The 21,322-nt window shown below is 37.0% G+C and overlaps 1 protein-coding gene across 4 annotated transcripts in view; it reads left to right on the top strand.

The window, feature by feature from the left end:
• BTBD10 (BTB domain containing 10) overlaps window positions 1-21,322 on the top strand; it is a 57,536-nt gene that overhangs the window by 34,727 nt on the left and 1,487 nt on the right. For all 4 annotated transcript variants that reach the window (XM_059708968.1, XM_059708966.1, XM_059708967.1 and 1 more), the window contains 5 exons: window positions 1,499-1,784; window positions 5,085-5,187; window positions 7,724-7,844; window positions 15,033-15,230; window positions 18,799-18,909. In XM_059708968.1, coding sequence (XP_059564951.1) covers window positions 1,499-1,784; window positions 5,085-5,187; window positions 7,724-7,844; window positions 15,033-15,230; window positions 18,799-18,909 — 819 coding nt within the window. The remainder of the gene's footprint in view (window positions 1-1,498; window positions 1,785-5,084; window positions 5,188-7,723; window positions 7,845-15,032; window positions 15,231-18,798; window positions 18,910-21,322) is intronic.

Genomic DNA, 21,322 nt, shown 5'->3' with positions numbered 1-21,322 from the left:
TTTTGTCTGTCAGGGGCCATTTGGTTATTTATAAGATCATTCGTAGGCCATACAAAATTATCAACCTAAAAATTATGTTGCTATGAAAAAAGCCCATAGATTTATTGAACTTTGAGTCCCGCCTGCAGTTACTTTGGCATTGCCAGACCAAATGATATAGCCCTTGGGCTGGGCGTTCCCCACCCCTGCTTATAAATGAATGCTATTACCCCAGGTAAATATGTGTGACTGTAAAACACTAGTCTGAAGCAGAGGTATGTAAGCAATGTGAACTTGCTGATTTTCATTTTCCCCTGGGAAGGGACAAATTTAATACCTTGACTTACTATATGAGGTAGTTTCTGATTGTTATAAAGTAAAATCATTTCTATTAGGGTCAAAGTATGTGCAGAAGTTGTCAATATCTAAGTAGGTCCTTAAAGTCAAACTAGTACTGATAAGTTAAAAAAAGAAAAAAGTAAGAGATTTAGTTTGTTATATGCAAAGTTCAGCATATGGGAAGATAATAGAATGATACAATTATTTTATTAACTTTAACAAATTCTGCTTTTGGGATGCTACCAGCATTGTGGAAACATGTAATAGAATGGAGGTGTCAGAGTATCTCTGGAGATACTGCACATCTAATTATATAATCAGTAAAGCTGTACAGAGTGTTCTAAGTAGCCTGAGTCATAGAGGAATTTGGCAAAAGCTGATGAAACTGAGGGGATGGAGGTACATTTTTAGATCACCTTTAAACTGTGATCTAGCCTGTAAAGGAAACTTAATTATAAAATCTCAGTTTTAATTTTTCCTCTTCAGAATATTGGAACCTACCTATTAAAATTATAAATAGTAATTATTTGGTTCTATAAAATTTGTAGCAGTGCTTTATTCAACAAAAGTGAAAATGAAAAGAAAGCAATATATCATCAGCTATTAAAGCCACTTAATTTGGTAGACATTAAAAGTCATTTGAAAAAATAAATACTTCTTGCTATCCTTATTGAAATTTTTTTCTTCTCTCAGACCTTCCTATTGTGAGATAAATAACTGGTTTTGAAATGCCTTTATTAACACAGCGAGATTCCAAAAGTATGAATACTTTTAGTATTTGGGAGAGTTTAAAATTGGTATTCTTACTAATCTTTTACTAACTTTCAATGCTTCCTTATTTGACTTGTGATTCTGCTCCTTGGGTTTTTATATATATTGTTAAGTAGAGTAGTAACATAAAATTTATCTTAATTTTGACCTTAGTCTAGGTCAACATTAGTAAGGTCTACATCTTTTAAAAATTCTACAAAAATTAATTATTTTAAAAAGTATTTTGATGTTTTTAATCCTGGGAAATAAATTAGTATTTTGGTATTCTGTGGAAATGTTATTTCAGATAAAAAAGCAGAAATGCTGTGATTTAAAACAACTTTTCTAAATCAATAATTTTAAAAGATATATGGATCTTGAATTTTTTAAAAGAAAATTTGCGTGACTTTGTTTAACATCTTTATTTCAGAACGAGAAAAAGATCACAGTTCCTCTCGTCCAGGCAGTCCTCGTCCTCAAAAAACATCTCCAAATGGTGGCAGTAGCAGTGCTGGGAACAGCAGCAGAAATAGTAGTCAGTCAAGTTCAGATGGTAGCTGTAAGACATCTGGGGAGATGGTGTTTGTTTATGAAAATGCAAAAGAAGGCGCACGGAATATAAGAACATCAGAACGAGTGACACTGATTGTGGATAATACTAGATTTGTTGTAGACCCATCCATTTTTACTGCACAGCCAAATACAATGTTGGGCAGGTTTGTATTATTGTAGTTGTTTGTGTTAATGAATTTTAAAGCACTTTCACATTTGTTTTTTCCGTTTAAGTTTACAGTAACTCTCTGTTGGGATGTAGTGTTCCTATTTTACAGATGTAAGAACTGAGCTTTTGAAGGTTAAATACCTTGCTCAGGTTAATAGAGCTAGAAAGTGGTAGAGCCAGTTTTGTTTTGTTTTGTTTTTTGTTAATCCTCACCTGAGGATATTTTTCCATTGAATTTTTTTTCCCCTTTCCATTGACTTTTTTAGAGAGGGTAGAAGGGAGGGGGAGAGAGACAGAGAGAAACATTGATGTGAGAAAGACACATTGGTTGGCTGCCTCCCACAGGCACCCTGACCAGGGCTGGGGTTTGAGCCTGCAACCGAGATACGTGCCCTTGACTAGAATTGAACCCAGGACCCTTCATTCTGTAGGCCAACTCTCTATCCACTGAGTCAAACCGGCTGTCAGTCTTGTTGAAAGAGAAAAAAACCCAACAGTTTGGTTAGCTGAAAAGTCAGCATTTGTCAGTTTGATATGGACACTTAAAAAAAGGAATGTTCCCCCCTCCCCTTTTTTTAAAATTGATTTCAGAGAGGAAGGGAGAGGGAGAGAGGTAGAAATATCAATGATGAGAGAGAATCATTGATCGACTGCCTCCTGCACGCTCCCCACTGGGGATTGAGCCCACAACCTGGGCATGTGCTGGGAATCGAACTGTGACCTCCTGGTTCATAGGTTGATGCTCAGCCACTGAGACACCTGGCTGGGCAAATAAAACCTGTTTACAAAATATAAAATGAAGGGGCATATATATGAAGTAGAAGTTTACACAAGGTTAAAAAAAATTTTTTTTAGGTTGCATATGAATATTTGGGATATGTGCATACTTTTGTGTGTGTGTATGTGTGTGTGATTTGTCAGTGTCTCAATATAGAATAAATGCCAGCATATGACACTACACATTTTGAGTAGATATATATTTACTTTTTTTTTTTTTTTATTGCTTAAAGTATTACAAAGGGTATTACATTATATTTACTTTTAACATTTGCTTTGCTCTGCTAGTAGAGAAAGATTGGTCAGCTGCCTCCTGCACGCCCCTTATTGGGGATTGAGCCCGCAACCTGGGCATGTGTCCCTGGAATCGAACCCAGGACCCTTTTGTCTGCAGTCTGATGCTCTGTCCAGTGAGCCAGACCAGCTAGGGCTTTTATATATTTTTTAGTAGTATGGGGGAAATTATTTGATGCTATTAGGAGGATGACTTGACACTATTAATACTTTATTTTTTACCTGCATTTTAAAGAAACAGTTGAAAAGTAGATATTTGATATTTTGCCTCAGTTATTAAGCTGTTTTCTTTAAAAAAAAAAAAAAAGATATTTCTGTGTGTGTCCATTATTGACCTGAAAAGTATAATTTTCTCCTTTTAAAAAAGTTCACGTATTAGAGAAAGTTGCATGACATTTGATTTCTGAAAGACTGTCCTTTTTACATCAGTGAAGTTTCTTTTCATATGAATTGAACAAAGCATATCTTTGGGGATGAAAATTAATATTCATGGGAACTATTAAAAAGCAGTTGCATTCTTTTGGAAATTCAAATAAAAAAGCTTTGTTCTTTATAGGTTTATGTGTTATAACAAAAGGGGAAACCATTTACATTGGGAAAGTGTTGAGTAGAGTACTTAGATCAGCCATATCTACTTTAGTAATGGTGGTACCAGGTTCAGAGGGTCTCCGTTTTTTTCATGTATTTAAGTACCATTTAAAGGCTATCATTTATTCAGAGATTATATCCTCCTATTTTTTTCTTGTTAGAATGTCCTGTCTTTTATGAAAAGACTAGAGGCCTGGTGCACAAAAATTTGTGCACCTGGGTGGGTCCCTCAGCCCAGCCTGTGCCCTCTAGCAGTCTGGGCCCCTCGGGGGCCCCTTCCCCTGGCTGCTGGCATCAGTTTTCGCTCTTCGCCGGTGAGGGGCTTAACTCCTTGCTTGCCGCACACGGGCCCCAGGGGCATGGTGGAGGACGGCGCGCGGTGAGCAGCGAGGAGCTAAGCCCCTGGGTGCTCGCCACATGCAGGCCCCAGGGGCATGGCAGAGGCCAGCGCAGCGGGCTTCCCTCATTGCTCTTCGCTCGCAACGCCAGCCTTCGCTCACTGCTTCTGCTCGGGGGCCAGCCGACTTTGCTCCGTTGCTTGGTGCCTACATATGCAAATTAACCGCCATCTTTGTTGGTGGTTAACTGCCATCTTTCTTGGCAGTTAATTTGCATATCACCCTGATTAGCCAATGGGAAGCGTAGCGAAGGTACGGTCAATTACCCTTTTTGTCTTTTATTGTATAGGATAGTGATAGCAGATGGTACATAATGCCCTTATTTATGAAAACAAAACATAGGCAAAACTTTGGCAGCCCCCCAAATTTGTTCTGAAATTTTGTTATCCATGAAATGCTCAAATCTGGAAATCTGTGGACTAGATGTTTTTGGAGGAGGCTTTACTTTCTGCCCTAACCGGTTTGGCTCGGTGGATAGAGCGTCGGCCTGCAGACTGAAAGGTCCCGGGTTCGATTCCGGTCAGGGGCATGTGCCTTGGTTGCGGGCACATCCCCAGTGGGGGGTGTGTAGGAGGCAGCTGATCGATGTTTCTCTCTCATCGATGTTTCTAACTCTCTATCCCTTTCCCTTCCTCTCTGTAGAAATAAATCAATAAAATATGTTTAAAAATAAATAAATAAATAAATAATAATACAAGAATAAACTCTGTTTCACGTATTCAAAAATGTTAACCTACTTTTACCCACCCCTGTACACTACTGTTTCCTCCCATCATAAAGAAAATACTTTAAGCCCTAACCAGTTTGGCTCAGCGGATAGAGCGTCGGCCTGCGGACTCAAGGGTCCCAGGTTCAATTCTGGTCAAGGGCATGTACCTTGGTTGCGGGCACATCCCCAGTGGGGAGTGTGCAGGAGGCAGCTGATCGATGTTTCTTTCTCATTGATGTTTCGAACTCTGTATCCCTCTCCCTTTCTCTCTGTAAAAATCAACTCTCTCTCTCTCTCTCTCTCTCTCTCTCTCTCTCTATATATATATATATATATATATATATATATATATAAAATACTTTAAATAGTCCTTTGTTAAATATGTTTGTCAAGATAAATTTCTGATAAAAATTCTTGAACTAATTTAATACTTAAATTACAATTTCTTTTTAGTTTTGTGCATGAAATCAATTTTCCCTTTTGAAGAAAGTGTCCTAATGATATATTTTTTAATTACTTCCTATTATAGGATGTTCGGATCTGGCAGAGAACATAATTTTACACGTCCCAATGAGAAGGGAGAATATGAGGTGGCAGAAGGAATTGGCTCCACCGTATTTCGAGCTATTCTGGTAAATTTTTGTTGCTTATGTGTTTTGACTTAATCATATTCATATGACCCCTTCTTGGTAAGTACTTGAATTGAAATCAGAGTTTGATTTGGATATCTTTATGGAGGTATGTAGGATATTGTTTTTTAAATAACATTTAATTTGTCTTTATTTTAGTACATAAAAATAATATTTAACTAAATGAATTTTATGACCTTTGGGAAGATAGGATAGCGGATGATTCATCTCTTGGGTCTGCATAGGCATTTCTTTCAAAAGGGTTTAATGTTAACATATATTCCTCTCTCCTTAATTCTCTTAAATAAAATAAGTCAATTTTTTGGTACCTAAGAATTAATGTGGCTACTTGAATTCTAATATTTTATTGCACATAAGCAGTATGGACATTTATAAACATTTAAAATTATTCTCTAAAACAGTGGTTCCAAAACTTATTTGGCCTACCACCCCCTTTCCAGAAAAAATATTACTCAGCGCCCCCTGGAAATTAATTTTTTTAAAATTTTAATAGCAATTAAACAGAAAGATATATGCCCCCAAATGCACCTGTGGCCATCACCGCCCCCCTGGAACGCTGCAGCACCCAGCAGGGGGCGGTAGCACCCACTTAGGGAATCACTGCTCTAAAATGAATTTGTTGCCGAAACCGGTTTGGCTCAGTGGATAGAGCGTCGGCCTGCGGACTGAAAGGTTCCAGGTTCGATTTCGGTCAAGGGCATGTACCTGGGTTGCGGGCCCATCCCCAGTAGGAGATGTGCAGGAGGCGGCTGATCGATGTTTCTTTCTCATCGATGTTTCTAACTATCTCTCTCCCTTCCTCTCTGTAAAAAATCAATAAAATATATATATAAAAAAAGTTATCTTTATTAAAAAAATGAATTTGTTAGCATCTTTGTTTTAAACCTTTATTTTTATTTTGAAGTTTTAACCTTTTATTTTTGAGGAATAGTTGTAATTTCAAATCAGTGATAAAAATTTGATTATAGTGTGTGACAGTTTATGCCACAGTCTGAAAATACTGTTTCCTCAAATTGTTTTGGGAAAAAAGAGGAGGGAGGATCTTGAGGTACAAGACAGGAAAAGTAATAGTTGACCCTCGAATAATACAGGTTTGGTTCCACTTATATGCAAATGTTTTTCAATAAATAACTAGAAGCATTTTCTCCTTAGAATTTTAATAATTTTCTTTAGCTTACATTATTGTAAGACTAAAGTATATAATACACACAACATACAAAATATGCATTAATTGACTCTTTGTTATTGGTAAGGCTTCCAGGCAATAGTAGGCTATTGTTAATTAAGTTTTGGGGGAGTCAAAAGTTATACATGAGTTTTCAAATGTACAATGGGTTGGTACTCGTAAGTCCGGTGTTATTCAGGGTCAGCTGCATTGATCTTGATTGAATTGTTAGTACTTGGAGAAACAGTTGTGAATACCAGAAAATACCTTGTTTCCATTGATGCAGCAGCTTTAGAAATTGTGTTACTGTGGCTCTGAACCTCAAGAACCTAGAGACAGATCTTAATTTGGTGGGGGGGATGGGGGACGAAATGCTTTTTCAGCTGCCATTACTTCCATTTGACCCCCAAGGAGTTGACAAGTAAGGAATATTTTCATAATTTAGCTATGAAGTAACTTATTTGTAATGCTGGGGCCAGCCCCTAATAACATTTTAAGTAGAGTTGAAATAATTACTATTGATTGATTATAGTAATATGGGAAATACAAAGGATAGTATGTGGAAGAATAATATCTAATTGTGCATTCTATTTTACATGTTTTAATAGTTGGATATGACTTTGAAGTTCTTTACTAAAAACTTTAAATTTTGCTCAATTCTCTTCAAGCATGTCAAACTCGCTGCCAGCAGGTTTAAACGAGGTATGTGGCCTGTTGGCCGCAAGTTTGACATGCTTGCTCTAGGTAATTAAGGTAACTTAAAATACGTTATTCAACTTTCTTACTTTAAAAAACACTTATGCCCTAGCCGGTTTGACTCAGTGGATAGAGTCAGTCTGCGGACCAAAGGGTTCTGGGTTTGATTCTGGTCAAGGGCATATACCTTGGTTGCAGGGTCCTCCCCCGTGCGGGCCCTGGTCAGGGTGTGTGCAGGAGGCAACCAATCAATGTGTTTCTCTCACATCAGTGTTTCTCTCTGTCTTTCCCTCTCTCTTCTACTCTTCCTAAAAATCAATGGAAAAATATCCTCAGGTGAGGAATAAATAAATAAATAAATAAATAAATAAATAAATAAATAAATGTAGGTTCTTAAAAAACAACTTAAAAATATGTGGTAGTGACATAAAGAAATAACTCATAGGGGGGAAATACATATGATTTAGCATGGCATAGTAGAGAGATATGTAAATGGGGAGATTTAGATTTTTATCTTACCTGCTATTAAATAATTTTATGACTGGGTGAGTCAGTGAAGCAATTGGGCCTTAATAATAAGTTTTGGCTACCTCATGCTCCAAATGTTTTACAAATGTTTTATTCATTCTTGCCTTTTTTTTTTTTTTTTTTTTTTAGGATTACTATAAAACAGGAATAATTCGTTGTCCTGATGGCATATCTATTCCTGAACTGAGAGAAGCATGTGACTATCTTTGTATCTCTTTTGAATATAGTACTATTAAATGTAGAGATCTCAGTAAGTATGCTCTTTTGTGTGTGACTAGTTTGTGGAGTTATACTATATATTGGAATGAAAAGGCTGAAATAGTGCTATTTACCTAGACTTCAAATATTTAACTGAATTGTGAAGTATTCTAATACCATAAAGATTAATTATGGAAATCTACAGAGGTGTTTATAAGCTCCATGTGCAATTTTCCGAAACTGTTTTCAACTTTTAATAATTTATTTTTTTGATAGACTCTTCCAGATTTCCTCATTGACTGTTTTCCTCTATAATTTGTTGCTAGTCTTTTAACTACCAGCTTGGGAGCCCTGGCTTGGGTCAAGTGTGGTGTTTGGCTTAATTCCTCAGATCACATCAACCAGTATTTCAGAAATTTTTTGTACTTAGCCTGTAAGGTAATATTCTAAGCCACTAATTCTCAAAACCAGTATTTGTCATTAAAGATCTTAGATTGAATACCTAGTTCTCAGTTATGCAAAGGGTTAAAGGTTCAAGAACTTCAAACATAGTCTCAGAGCAAGGTCCAGAACTTTGGAATCCTATTTCTTTGATATTTTCTTCTCACAAGAAGAGAATATCAGCCCCCACCATTTCACCGTTATGCCATGCCTAAGAAGAAAAGGTGATTGATTATATACAGAAAAGTCAGAATAGTATATGAGAATTGTCCAATGTTGACTTGATATTAAGTGGTTGGAGAAGTTCAGAAGAAGGAGTGGTTATTGTGGGCTAGAGGGTTTAGGGATGAGTCCAGAGGATACAGGTAGTAAAGAATGAACAGGAAAGATTTAGAAAGAGTAGAGTAGGGAGGTCATTCTGAGAGCTGGGATTTTTGGAATAAAGATGCAAAATATGTACTTTGGAAATAACCTAGTTGGAGCAGAGACTTTATATCAGGACCAGAAGGAGACAGGAATAAATAGGTGGGCCAGATTATGGGAGGTCTTTAATCTAAACTAATGCTCTTACATTTTATTTTATATGCAATATAGAGGCTATTTTTAAAGTTTCCTATACGTGGTTATAGCCTTATGTTAGCCCCAGACATAATGGTTATCTTTATTATCTAAATTCAATCCTAGCTTGGCAGAGTGGTGGTATACCTTTTCAGAGATTGGTATGTTGGAAACTGAACGGGAACTTTTATTTAAAAATTTTAAGGCACCTCCTGTATACTTAAATATAACTAGCCTTCTTCATGCTTAGTTATGAATTAACTCTGAAAATGAGTAGTCTTATTAAGTCTCTCCCTAAGTACAGTTTTAGTTTTGCCAAACATTCCTTAAAGTGTCCATAAAAATATCAGTAGGTGTCACAAAGCAGTGAATGGTCCAACTCAGTCCATTTCTCTGTAAATAATATTTAAAAGTTTAAAGTCAAATTGTTGGACGCCTGGAACATACAACTGTAAACTTGAAAAAAGTTGCTATAGTGGATAGTCCAACTCAGTCCATTTCTCTGTAAGTAATATATAAAAGTTTAAAGTCAAATTGTTGGACGCCTGGGACATACAACTATAAACTTGAATAAAGTTGCTATTTTTTCACATTTAAAAAATGTTTTTTAGTTGAAACCATGAGCATTCATTATTCTAATTATAGATCCTAGACTTTTAAGTTTAGTGTATTTATTCATGGGACAATTTTAATTTAACTTTATATAATTAGATGTTGAATTTTGGTGACTGTCGAATAAAAAAAAACACTAGAATTTCTTAGAGATGATTTGGATTTTAGTTCTGTAATCCTCTGGACATAGTTACCTTGTCGCTATTAAGTTTCATTTATTTGTTGTGGAATTAAGGGTAAAACCTTTATGTAAAGTATATATAGTATGGTTTTTCTAGACTTCTGACTTTTTATTTTATTTTATTTTATTTATTTATTTTATTTTTTTAAAATATATTCTATTGATTTTTTACAGAGAGGAAGGGAGAGAGATAGAGAGTTAGAAACATCGATGAGAGAGAAACATCGATCAGCTGCCTCCTGCACATCTCCCACTGGGGATGTGCCCGCAACCCAGGCACATGCCCTTGACCGGAATCGAACCTGGGACCTTTCAGTCCGCAAGCCGACACTCTATCCACTGAGCCAAACCGGTCTCGGCATGACTTTTTTTTTTTTTTATTATTATTAGTTAAGGTATTACAAATGTGTCCTCATCCCCCCCGTTAACCCCCAACCTCCCCCCTCCCGCCCCGCACACTCATGCTCCCATCCCCCTGTTGTCCATGTCCATTGGTTTGGCTTATATACATGTATGTATACAAGTCCTTTGGTTGATCTCTTCCCCTTACCCCCGCCCTCCCCTACTTTCCTTCTGGGGATTGATAGCCTGATCGCTGTTTCTCAGTCTTTGGATCTGTCCCTTTTCATCAGTCTATGTTGTTCTCTATAATCCACAAATGAGTGAGATCATGTGGTATTTATCTTTCTCTGACTGGCTTATTTCACTTAGCATAATGCTCTCCATAGACTTCTGACTTTTAAGTAATACTTAAAATTATTTCTAGGTTACTTGCAATATATGTTGCTAAAAATTTAAGATTCTTATAGATTAGTAAAACAAAAATATATAGAATGTGAAGAGACAGAAATAGTCTTTAGAAATATAAAAGGATGCTGTGGGTATATAGCTTTAAATTTTTTTCCTGAAAATAAGTGCCTTTACTGACCATTGGAATGATACTTGACATTAAAATGTCTTTTTGTCTCTTAACTTAAAAAGAAATTATACAAGTACTAAATGCTTATCAAATAGAGTTCTCCATTTCTTGGGCAAATTACTTAAAACCTTGTTTCTTAGTTTCCTCATCTTTAAAATGGAGATGGTAATACTTATCTCACTAGGTTGTTGTGAAGATTAAATGAACCGTGCGTGACAGTGTTAAATAAGGGTTTACTTAAAAAAATAAGCAAAATTGGGAAATAAAGGAAACTTAAAAAGAAAAATATTAAAGGGTCATATTGTACTGTACATGCTCTTTATATTTTCACATGGAAAAATATATTGTGAATAACTATATTAGTAAATATTTTTAAATAACATTGTTTAATGATTACATAGTAATCAATCATTTTCTGCATTTTTATTGAGCACTCACTTTATAGCAAATATTTGGTTTATAAAAGACAACAAAAAAAGATAAGGTCACTGTTTGCATGCTTGTAGTCTAGTGGGGAAGACAGATAAGTAAATTGTATTTTGGTGTTAGAGGAAGAATAGGGTGTTAAATGAGCTTGTAGGAACAGTACCTAACTCGGGTGTGGGGCTTGAGGAAGCTTTCTGGAGGAAAGGGAAGAAGTGTGTTCTAAGCAGAAGGAATTGTATGTTCAGAGGTAAGGTTAGTACAGGGAAGGACTGACTTCTCAATCTTCTGGCATGGAACTTAATGTAATGAAGGAAATCTGTGGTTTATAGTAGCTCCCCAACTAGGCTGTAGATTTCTTCAGTGTATACATTCTCTTCCTAGGCAAGCACTGTAACCCAGAAGAGGTTTTGAGAACCAGGGTTGAACTCAGGAATGAAGGCCTAGGGCTAAAAGAAATAAAAAATGCATGTTAAAAGCATTTTAAGGATGAGGGGGAGAGATTCAATTGAGAGATCAAATAAGATTGGAATGAAAAGAGGTTCATTGTCTTTAACAATCTAAAAGTCATTTGAAGACTACAGTGAGAGCAGTTTTAAGGAGTGTGGAGGCCAGATTGGAATTGGTTCAGAAATTAGGCCAAAGAGAATGTGTTCATACATCTAGGAGTTTTGCTATAAATGGAATTTTTTTTCCATCTTACTATTTATATTTTTTAAGCAAGTTATTAACAATCATAAATGAAGACATGTAAATGTATTTTCTACATATAGATTTGGCTTGGAAAGTAATTAGCAACATATTGCAAAGTAGTTTTAATTTTGTAACAATATGTCTCACTATTAATAATATGGGCATTGTATTCCATTTCTTTATACCATCAAAATAATTGTGATTCAAGTGTAAACATCTAGCATCATCTACTGGAATTCATATCATAAGCAGTTGACAACATACAAATGGATTGTATTTCAAATATCCATTTCTGGTCATTAAAGCTGACATTCGCACAGCACTTTAGAAAGCAGTGGCACGTACAGTACTCTCATAAGACCTCTCAGGGATGAATATTATACCCATTATAAAAGGGCTATACCAAGTCTCGCATTATTTCCACTCAGTGTACTTCTATGAAGAATCTGTATCATAAGTTGTGATTGAAAATCCACAATTACAAATATTTAGAATCCCAGATTTTTGACGAATTACATATGTATTGACATGAAAAGCAATTGGTTAAAGATGTCTAACAGTTTAGCTACACTATTATTGACACTTTTATGGCAGTTATTAATGAAACATGCCATCATATCCTCAAATAATCAAAGTGCATAGTGTAAATCATAATTCTGATCATTAGCAATATGGTTAATATCTCACTGTGAGTTGGGATCTCATCCTTCAAAAAGTCAGCTACCATCATGGATAATTTGCCAGCTTTATTCATCTCGTGTTTCTGGAAGAGGCTAAATTCCCCCTCCTTCATGGCCACATCTTATCTTCCTCAGCTCCATTTCTTAACTGGCTCTGATAAAGCAGTTTCTGTTCCTTTTCCTTCCAGGTCTAGAGTTAGTAATGATTTCCTACTTTTACTAGTACCTGGGTGCTTCAACATTCACTGCTGCTTCCTTTAACCATGTGTACGACTCTGAATAGTCATTTGATTAATTTATCTTTTAAATCACAGCTGAATCTGATTTTTTATGTTGCTTACTGGTACCCTAATGGTATTCTAGTCCATATAGCTAAGATTCTTTTATGCCCATGGTAAAATTACTTACACAAAAGATTGCATACTTTACCTTAGATTAAATTTTATGTATTTTACTAGAGGCCCGGTGCACAAGATTCATGCACTGGGGGTAGGAGGGTGTCCCTCAGCCTGGCCTGCTCCCTCTCGCAGTCTGGGACCCCTCACTCCTTACCGCCCAGCTGCAGTAGAGGCGGGAGAGGCTCCTGCCACCACAGCTGCACATGCCAGCCATGAACCCGGCTTCTGGCTGAGCGCACTGACCACCAGGGGGCAGCTCCTGTATTGAGCGTCTGTCCCCTGGTGGTCAGTGAGCATCATAGCGACCAGTCATTCTGCTGTCCAATCAATTTGCATATTAGCCTTTTATTATCCTATATAATAAAGAGGTAATATGCAAATTGACTGCACACCCTCGCACAAGATGGCCGCCTCCATGTGGGCACAAGATGGCCGGCATGGGAGGGCAGTTGTGGGCAATCAGGCCAGCAGGGGAGGGCAGTTGGGGGGACCGGTCCTGCAGGGGAGGGCAAATGGGGGTGACCGGGCCAGCAGGGGAGGGCAGTTGGGGGGGGCGGACCAGGCTGGCAGGGGATTGGTTAGGGTGTGCTCAGGCTGGCAGGCAAGTGAGTGGTTGAGAGCCAGCAGTCCCGGATTGTGAGAGGGATGTCTGACTGCTTATCCCCTGTGGTATCAGGAGAACCAGCAGTCGGACATTCCCCGAGGGGTCCCAAATTGAGGAGGGTGCAGGCTGGGCTGAGGGCCCCCCCCGCACCCCCCTCCCCTGCACGAATTTCATGCACCGGGCCTCTAGTATAGGATAAAATATCCCAGAAGGGGAAAAATCACTAATATTTATAAAGATGTGATTGAAAATCCACAATTATAAATATTTAGTGGCAGTAATCAAACCTGGGACCCTTTGGTTTGCAGGCTGACGCTCTATTCACTGAGCCAAACCAGCCAGGGGAAGAACTAATTTTTAATTCCCAAGGACTCTTAAATTTGTGCATCCTTGAACATCTCCTTTCCAAGATCTTTTTATCTAAATGGACCATATTAGATAATTTAAATGGAATTTTTTAAAAATGGGAAGCAGCTAGCCTAGAGAGAGACATGGTTAAAATAATAGTATAGATCAGTGGTTCTCAACCTTCCTAATGCCCTGACCCTTTAATACAGTTCCTCAAGTTGTGGTGACCCCCAACCATAAAATTATTTTCGTTGCTACTTCATAACTGTAATTTTGCTACTGTTATGAATCGTAATGTAATTATCTGATATGCAGGATGTATTTTCATTGTTACAAATTGAACATAATTAAAGCATAGTGATTAATCTCAAAAACAATATGTAATTATATATGTGTTTTCCGATGGTCTTAGGTGACCCCTGTGAAAGGGTCATTCGACCCCCAAAGGGATCGCGACCCACAGGTTGAGAACCGCTGGTATAGATGGTTAATCATTATAATGATGAGTTATTAATAGTTATGTAATTAGATAGCATGTTGTAGGGGGGATACACCCCCTTGGGAGATACAGATTTGAGTTCTAGTGCCCTTCTCTAACCTCCCAGTAGTTCCTGAGATGGTAGAGCCTTAGGCAATAAATAGGACATTGCCATTGAAATAGGAATAAAAGAAGAAACATTAAGTCAGTTTAGGTGAGTTTGTGTGGCTGTGTATGTTGAAGTTGTTCGTTATGTCTATACTTAAGGAGGGTGAAGTATATCTTGCACTTTTCTCAAGGGTGAAAGGTCTGCTATGTAATTCCTGTACCTTGCTGTATTTTGCTTTTGCCTTTTGCCTTCCTTATCTCAAGCCAGTTGACCCTTCTCATCTAACCCCTCTTTCTACACTGAAATATTAATGCAGTTTGTGAATAATTTTCTGAGAAAGAAAACATGTGGGAGGTAGAATAATATGGGAGCTATTTTAGTTTATATTGATAATCTAAAAATTATCCTTAATATCTTTAAGATATAATTGCATATTCTGATGGAAGTCAACATGATGTAGTAAAGAAATAATGCCTCGGCTATGGCTGGGGGTAGGGGCAGATTTAATTCTGACTTTGTGTAAAGTAGTTTTGTAACCGTAGACAGATTATTTCATGATGTGTGAAATGAAGGGGCATGTTGTTGCATGCCTTTATTGGCCCTTTTTTGCTGTATAATTCTACAGTTCTATAAGAACTCCCCCTAGGAAAAGCTTTGCTTACTAAAGAATAACCACAATATTGTCTATGGGGTCTAAAAATAGATGTTGAACTAATCTGATGTTGTGTGTGTTGCTTCTGCTCTTCTTTTACTTATCAGTCACCCCCAAAAAAGTTTTTTGTGGGTTTCATTTCAGGTGCCCTAATGCATGAGTTATCAAACGATGGTGCTCGTAGACAGTTTGAATTTTATCTAGAAGAAATGGTCCTGCCTCTCATGGTAGCAAGTGCCCAGAGTGGGGAACGAGAGTGCCACATAGTGGTGCTGACAGACGACGATGTGGTTGATTGGGATGAAGAGTATCCACCCCAGATGGGAGAAGAATATTCACAAAGTAAGTATTGTGACATGTTTTCTCTCTCTAGAATCATAAAAATTCTTTTTTTTAAAATAATGATTAAAAGGACAGTTTTTATAAAGAAAGTGCATTGAACTCTTAACTATACCAGGAGTGTGCAGACTGGTCTATGGGCCAAGTCCAGCCTATTGCCTGTTTTTATTAAGTTTTCTGTATTGTCTATGGCTGCTTTTGTGCTACAGTGTCAGAGTTCAGTAGTTGCAACGGAGACTGCATGACTCGCAAAGCCCAAAATACTATCTGGCCCTTTACAGGAAAAGTGTGCCCACCCCTGACATACACAGAGATGGTCTACTCTTTGTTCAATATCTGGATGTTGATGGATGTTTTTTTCTTTGAATTTGGAAGCATCCTAGAGAAGTAGATCCTGGGGTAGTATATCATTAAAAAACCGTTTTTAATTTTTATTAATTTATTTATAAATATATTTTAACCCTTTGCGGTCGTTTGTCTGCTCTCAGCCACCACAGCAAGGAACTGTACGAATCCTAACTCTATTCATTCATGTATCAATTCATAATTTCTCTGAAAGCTCTTAAGTGTCTAAGCGACCTTGTCACGAACCAAAACATTGCCCCAACAAATCGGAGAAATCGAAACTCAATATAAACAAACGTGGTCGTTCCACACTCGCCATGCAAAACACCGTGGCGAGTCAGTCGCCTTTTGAGAGTGAAGAAATCGACAAGCTTTGGAGATACTTCATAGAATTTCAAATAAAGCTTTACAAATTACGTTTAACTAATTAAGCATTCTCGCTTGTTAAGATATTTCAAAATAATACTCCAAAATGGCAAAAAGAAAGTTACCGAAAAAGTGTACTGTGAATCTGAAAGTAACAATGAAGAGTTTTATTTTGGCACCTTGAATACTGACTCTGACGTAGAAAGTGATAACGTTTGTAGTGATTATACTAGTAGTGACGTAGTTCCAAAAAAGAATAAATCTTGTTTATCCTTCATAATCTTGCATGTTATGTATCACTGCTCTTTCAATGGAAATTAATTCTGACCAGTACGACACCCATGTCCAAATTTAATACGACCGCAAAGGGTTAATTGATTTTGGAGAGGAAGGGAGAGGGAGAGAGAGAAACATCAATGATGAGAGAGAATCATTGATTGGCTGCTTCCTACACGCCCCCTACTGGGGATTAAGCCCGCAACCTGGGCATGTGCCCTTGACCTGAATCGAGCCTGGGACCCTTCAGTCTGCAGGCTGACGCTCTGTCCACTGAGCCAAACCGGCTAGGGCTAAGCAGTTTTTAAAGGTGAATTTTTATTTGTATATAAAATGAGAAGCTTCAACACATTGATTTCAAGAGTGATTTTAATTTCTAAGATGTTCCTTTTTAAGTATATGCGTTTGGAGGATACAATGAGCCTTCAGAAAGCTTTGTGGAACTATAGTTAGGTAATTCTGACCAAAACAGTGTGTCTTGAGCAGCAGTGACAAACTTTTTTTTTTTTTTTAAATATGTTTTATTGATTTTTCACAGAGAGGAAGGGAGAGAGAGAGTTAGAAACATCGATGAGAGAGAAACATCGATCAGCTGCCTCCTGCACACCTCCTACTGGGGATGTGCCCGCAACCAAGGTACATGCCTTTGACCGGAATTGAACCTGGGACCTTTCAGTCTGCAGGCCGAAGCTCTATCCACTGAGTCAAACCAGTCAGGGCGACCAACTTTTTGCTTGCTTCACTTTCAAACGTTTTCCATTAGAGCCTTTTGATTTCTTTTTGTTAGAAAATTTATCTTATTTTCATCTTCATGAACCCAATAGAGTATTTTTGACCAGTTTTATAGACTGAAAAAAAGGGAGAGTAAAAAACAAAACAAAAAACATTTGAGGAACTAGGTAAAATAGCCCAGCATCTGTAAGTCTGTGTTGACTCGGTAAGGTTTAAATAAAAAGTATAGGAATACAGAAAATGCCAAAACCCTTAAATGATTTTTTTTTCATTTTACTTGTTACCCTTTTCTAAAAACAAAACAAAGTAGACTCCAAGTGGTATGCTTTTTGACTTCTAAAGAAGATTTTCAAAGACTGTTTTTGACAAATATTGGTAGCACTTTTCAGAGTTTATATTGAGACATTTTCATTGCATGATGTACTTAGATAAGTGATTCTTTTGTCGACAATTGTAGTAATAGACATTTCTGTTGTTATTTCCTCATTCGTAGGCCCTTTGCTAACCATGGGTTTCTATAATAATATGTGGAATAAAAAGTTGAATGAAACACAGGAAAAATGAAAGATTACCAAAAATTAAGAGAGATATCTAAATGAACAAACTTATAATTTGTATTTTAGTTTTTGAAAAGTTTGAAAGAGTAGAGCCAACATAGAACACAGAAATGACATTCTGGTGATGTAGAGGTTATAATATAACCTGGCTTTTCCTTAATTTTGAGCTTTCCATTTCAGTGTTGTTGTTTTTTTGTTGTTTGTTTTTTGTTATCTTAAGCTTTGACGCTTAAAAGGACTGAAAACATTTTTTACTTGTCTAAATGGTTCATTTTGTGCCAAGATATTCCAACCTGAAAGAACATTCATTTGAGGAGACAGAGATAGCCTCTTCACGCCTGATTTTCCTAAATGTGACATTATGACACCATCCATTCTGAGATGTCAAAAATATGTATCTTAACATATCAATAATCTTAAGGGCATAGTTAATAATCACAGTATACTCCATGAGTAGCATCTGTATACGTATTTTTCTTTTATTGACTCTTAAACCAGCATGTTTGGTTTGTGAGTGTTTTTTTTCTTTCTTTTTTTTTTTTTTTTGAAAAAAACCTTTGCAGTTCACCTTTTAAGGGAGATAACTCCACCTGAAAGAGAGAAGGCGAGGAAGGCCCATCAGTCTAACTCCCTGAAGTTCCCAGCACATGTGGAAGACTCAACATGTTGTCAGTGGAATGTCTGTCCTTTGCAAAGCCAGTTTGCTCTAAACAGACTAACCTAGGCAGAACATGCTCGAATCTGCCATTTTTAACATCAGTTTTAAATGGGGCTGTTCGCCTGAATGGAAAACATTTGTGGGGAGGGTCTTTGCCTTTTTGGGGAGTTATTATTAATAGTTGCTCAATCCATGAAATGTAAGATGTATCCATTTGTACTTCCTAACAAGGCATTTGTTAGTCTCAGACAAGGCCTTGTAGGCATCATAGCAAGTCCTTGAACTTTGCCTGCTGGAAAATGTGATCTTGATATCTTCTTTTGGTTCTCTGATTTGAAGAAATATGGGCAGATCCTCTTCCAATAAGTTTACATATGATATATCTTTCAGAAGGAGCTTCTTCCTATGGATTGGGTCACCTGATTGGTTTTAAAGCTTTTCTTGTTTCAACTTCAGTGTTGCTTTTACATTAACTGTACTGAATTGTCCTGTCATGTTGGCCAGCCGTCCTTTGGCATCACTGCATCTACTATGTGGGCTTTCAGGGTTGTGAGCCCCATTTGATTATCAGAATAAGTTTCTTATATTCAAGTACTTTGATTTTTAACAAGAAAATATTTTTTCTTTTTGTTTTCAGTTATTTATAGCACAAAATTATACAGATTTTTTAAGTACATTGAAAACAGAGATGTGGCCAAATCAGTTTTGAAGGAGAGGGGTCTTAAGAAGATTCGATTGGGAATAGAAGGTAAGACATTTTCATTATATTTTATTTGTTTTGAAAAAATAAAGTTAAAAATTGGATTTCATTTAGAATATAGTTTGAGAGGAAAACTCAGATAAATGATTATATCAAATGATCATGTAGATCTATTTATGTTTATAATAAGCTTCCTTTCTGAGAAAATAGGCCATTAGAAATTTTTATTCCACAGGATTCCCTAGCAATGAGAAATATGAATTACCTTTTCTGTTATAACTTGCCCTAATGATTTTTTCGCTGAGCCCATATGTTTTTAGATTGCTTTTTACATTGACTTAAATGAATTTTTCCAGATGCTGTGTCAGATGCTTCTTTTATTTAAAGTCCCCTTGTAAGAATAAAACATCTTTCTTGGCATAACATGGCATAGTGTAAAGAATAAAGCTTCTGGATCCAGATTGGTTGTGTTCAAATCCTATGACTTAATAATTGTTTGGTGTTGGCCACCGCACTTCTCTATGCCCGTTTCCTCATCTAAATACTTTATAGGGTTATTGTGACGATAGAATGAGTTGATACATGAAAAACACTTAAAGCAGTAGTAATTTCTCAGTTTATGTTTGTGGTGGTGATAGTGACGATAATGGTGTTGATCACTGACCAAGTCAAGCTGTTGGAAATCACAATACAGCAGATCCTCGAACAATTTTGTCACAACATTGGTGAGATACTGTAGGAACTTGACTCCTGTTTATATCTATTAGCCTTTGGTAAAATTGGTTTCATTTTATCATTTGCTTAAAGTCACAAAACCTATTGGCAACATAAGTGAAGGCTTACTCTAATGGGCTGCTGAGACATGGGGAAGATTGCAGAAACAGGGTCTTTGCGGGAAGAAGAAACTTTGGGCTTAAAAAAAAGTAGTGAAATTGCTGACAGTTTTACCAGTTTGTGTCTTCTGTCATTTGCAAACATTGAGATTTAACTGCTTGATCTCAGCGCAAGAGTAAAAGCAACTGGGAGCTACTTTAATTTAGATTGGGAAGACAAGGATGGCTTCTGTAACGAGGTGGCATTTTAGTTGAAGCCCAATGACAAGTAGGTTGGAACCAGGTTATAAAAAGCTTTATATACTATGCTACAGAGTACGGACCTTCCCCTTTAGGCTTGAGAAAACTATTGGTATTTTTTTTAGCAGGATATAATATGATTACACTTGTGTTAGAGTTGTGATTCTGTGTAGAGAATTAGATGAGATGGGAATTTTAAAGACTTACTAATAGCCCCAGAGGAATCCAGGACGAGGGAATACAGATGGAGACCTTTCTGATCTCTCGTGCCGTCCTTCAGGTGGTAGTTGGCTGAAGTGTGAAATGCAGAGGACATTCTGCAGAAGGTCTTTAATCCTGCTTGCCCTGTGCCCTCCTCACCTCAACACACACACACACCCACTCCACACGTGGCTAAATATATACATTACCTACCACTACTGCCCATATAGATCCCCTTATGCAGTAAGCATTAATTGAGTCCCCATTATATGAGGCCTATTTTTTTTCTGATTCTAACTATGGCCCATGGGTCAAATCCAGTCCATTGCCTGCTTTTTATAAATAGTTTATTGAAACATAGTTCATTCATTTATGTATTGTCTGTAGCTGATTTCACTTTACAGTATAACATAGTTGAGATAGCAACTGAATGGCCCACAAGCCTCAAATGTATATTTATTTTCTGGCCTTTTACAGAAAATGTTTGTCAGTCCCTGGTCTAAACTAGCAATTCTTGCTAATAGGAAGGAGGAAAGGGACTCATAATAATTTCTAAGGATATTATGTCTTTGGAGAATTGCATTACCTGGTAAATGACCCAACGTTTTCCAAATCTTACTAGTTGTTTTCAGTGATTATGATCCAAGAGAAGGAATATATAATCAGTTAGGAAAAGCTACTTTGGAATTGCCAATCTAGATGAACTGCTTGGTTGTTGGAAATAGTAGCAATAAAATATATGGGGTTAAAATACTGGCTTTGCTTACCTACGTGCAGAAGTATCTAGAACAGGGGTGGGCAAACTTTTTGACTCGAGGGCCACAATGGGTTCTTAAACTGGACCAGAGGGCCGGAACAAAAGCATGGATGGAGTGTTTGTGTGAACTGATATAAATTCAAAGTAAACATCATTACATAAAAGGGTACGGTCTTTTTTTTTTTTTTTTTTTTTTTAGTTTTATTCATTTCAAACGGGCCGGATTCGGCCCGCGGGCCATAGTTTGCCCACGGCTGATCTAGAACCAGTGAAGCTGGAGAGCTCTACAGCTCTTTGTCATTTAACCAGAAAAGGAAAGAAAAAAACCAGAGCAAGATGAAAATGTGATTTAGGTTTAAGGAAAGTAGAAGGCAGATGTGGCAGTAAACTTCATCAGGTCATGAGGCCAGATAATCCTGTGAAGGGAAGA

Source organism: Myotis daubentonii, chromosome 9 (assembly GCF_963259705.1).
Source record: "Myotis daubentonii chromosome 9, mMyoDau2.1, whole genome shotgun sequence".
NCBI classification, from domain to species: Eukaryota; Metazoa; Chordata; class Mammalia; order Chiroptera; family Vespertilionidae; genus Myotis; species Myotis daubentonii.
This window is presented reverse-complemented; position numbering and strand designations above follow the sequence as displayed.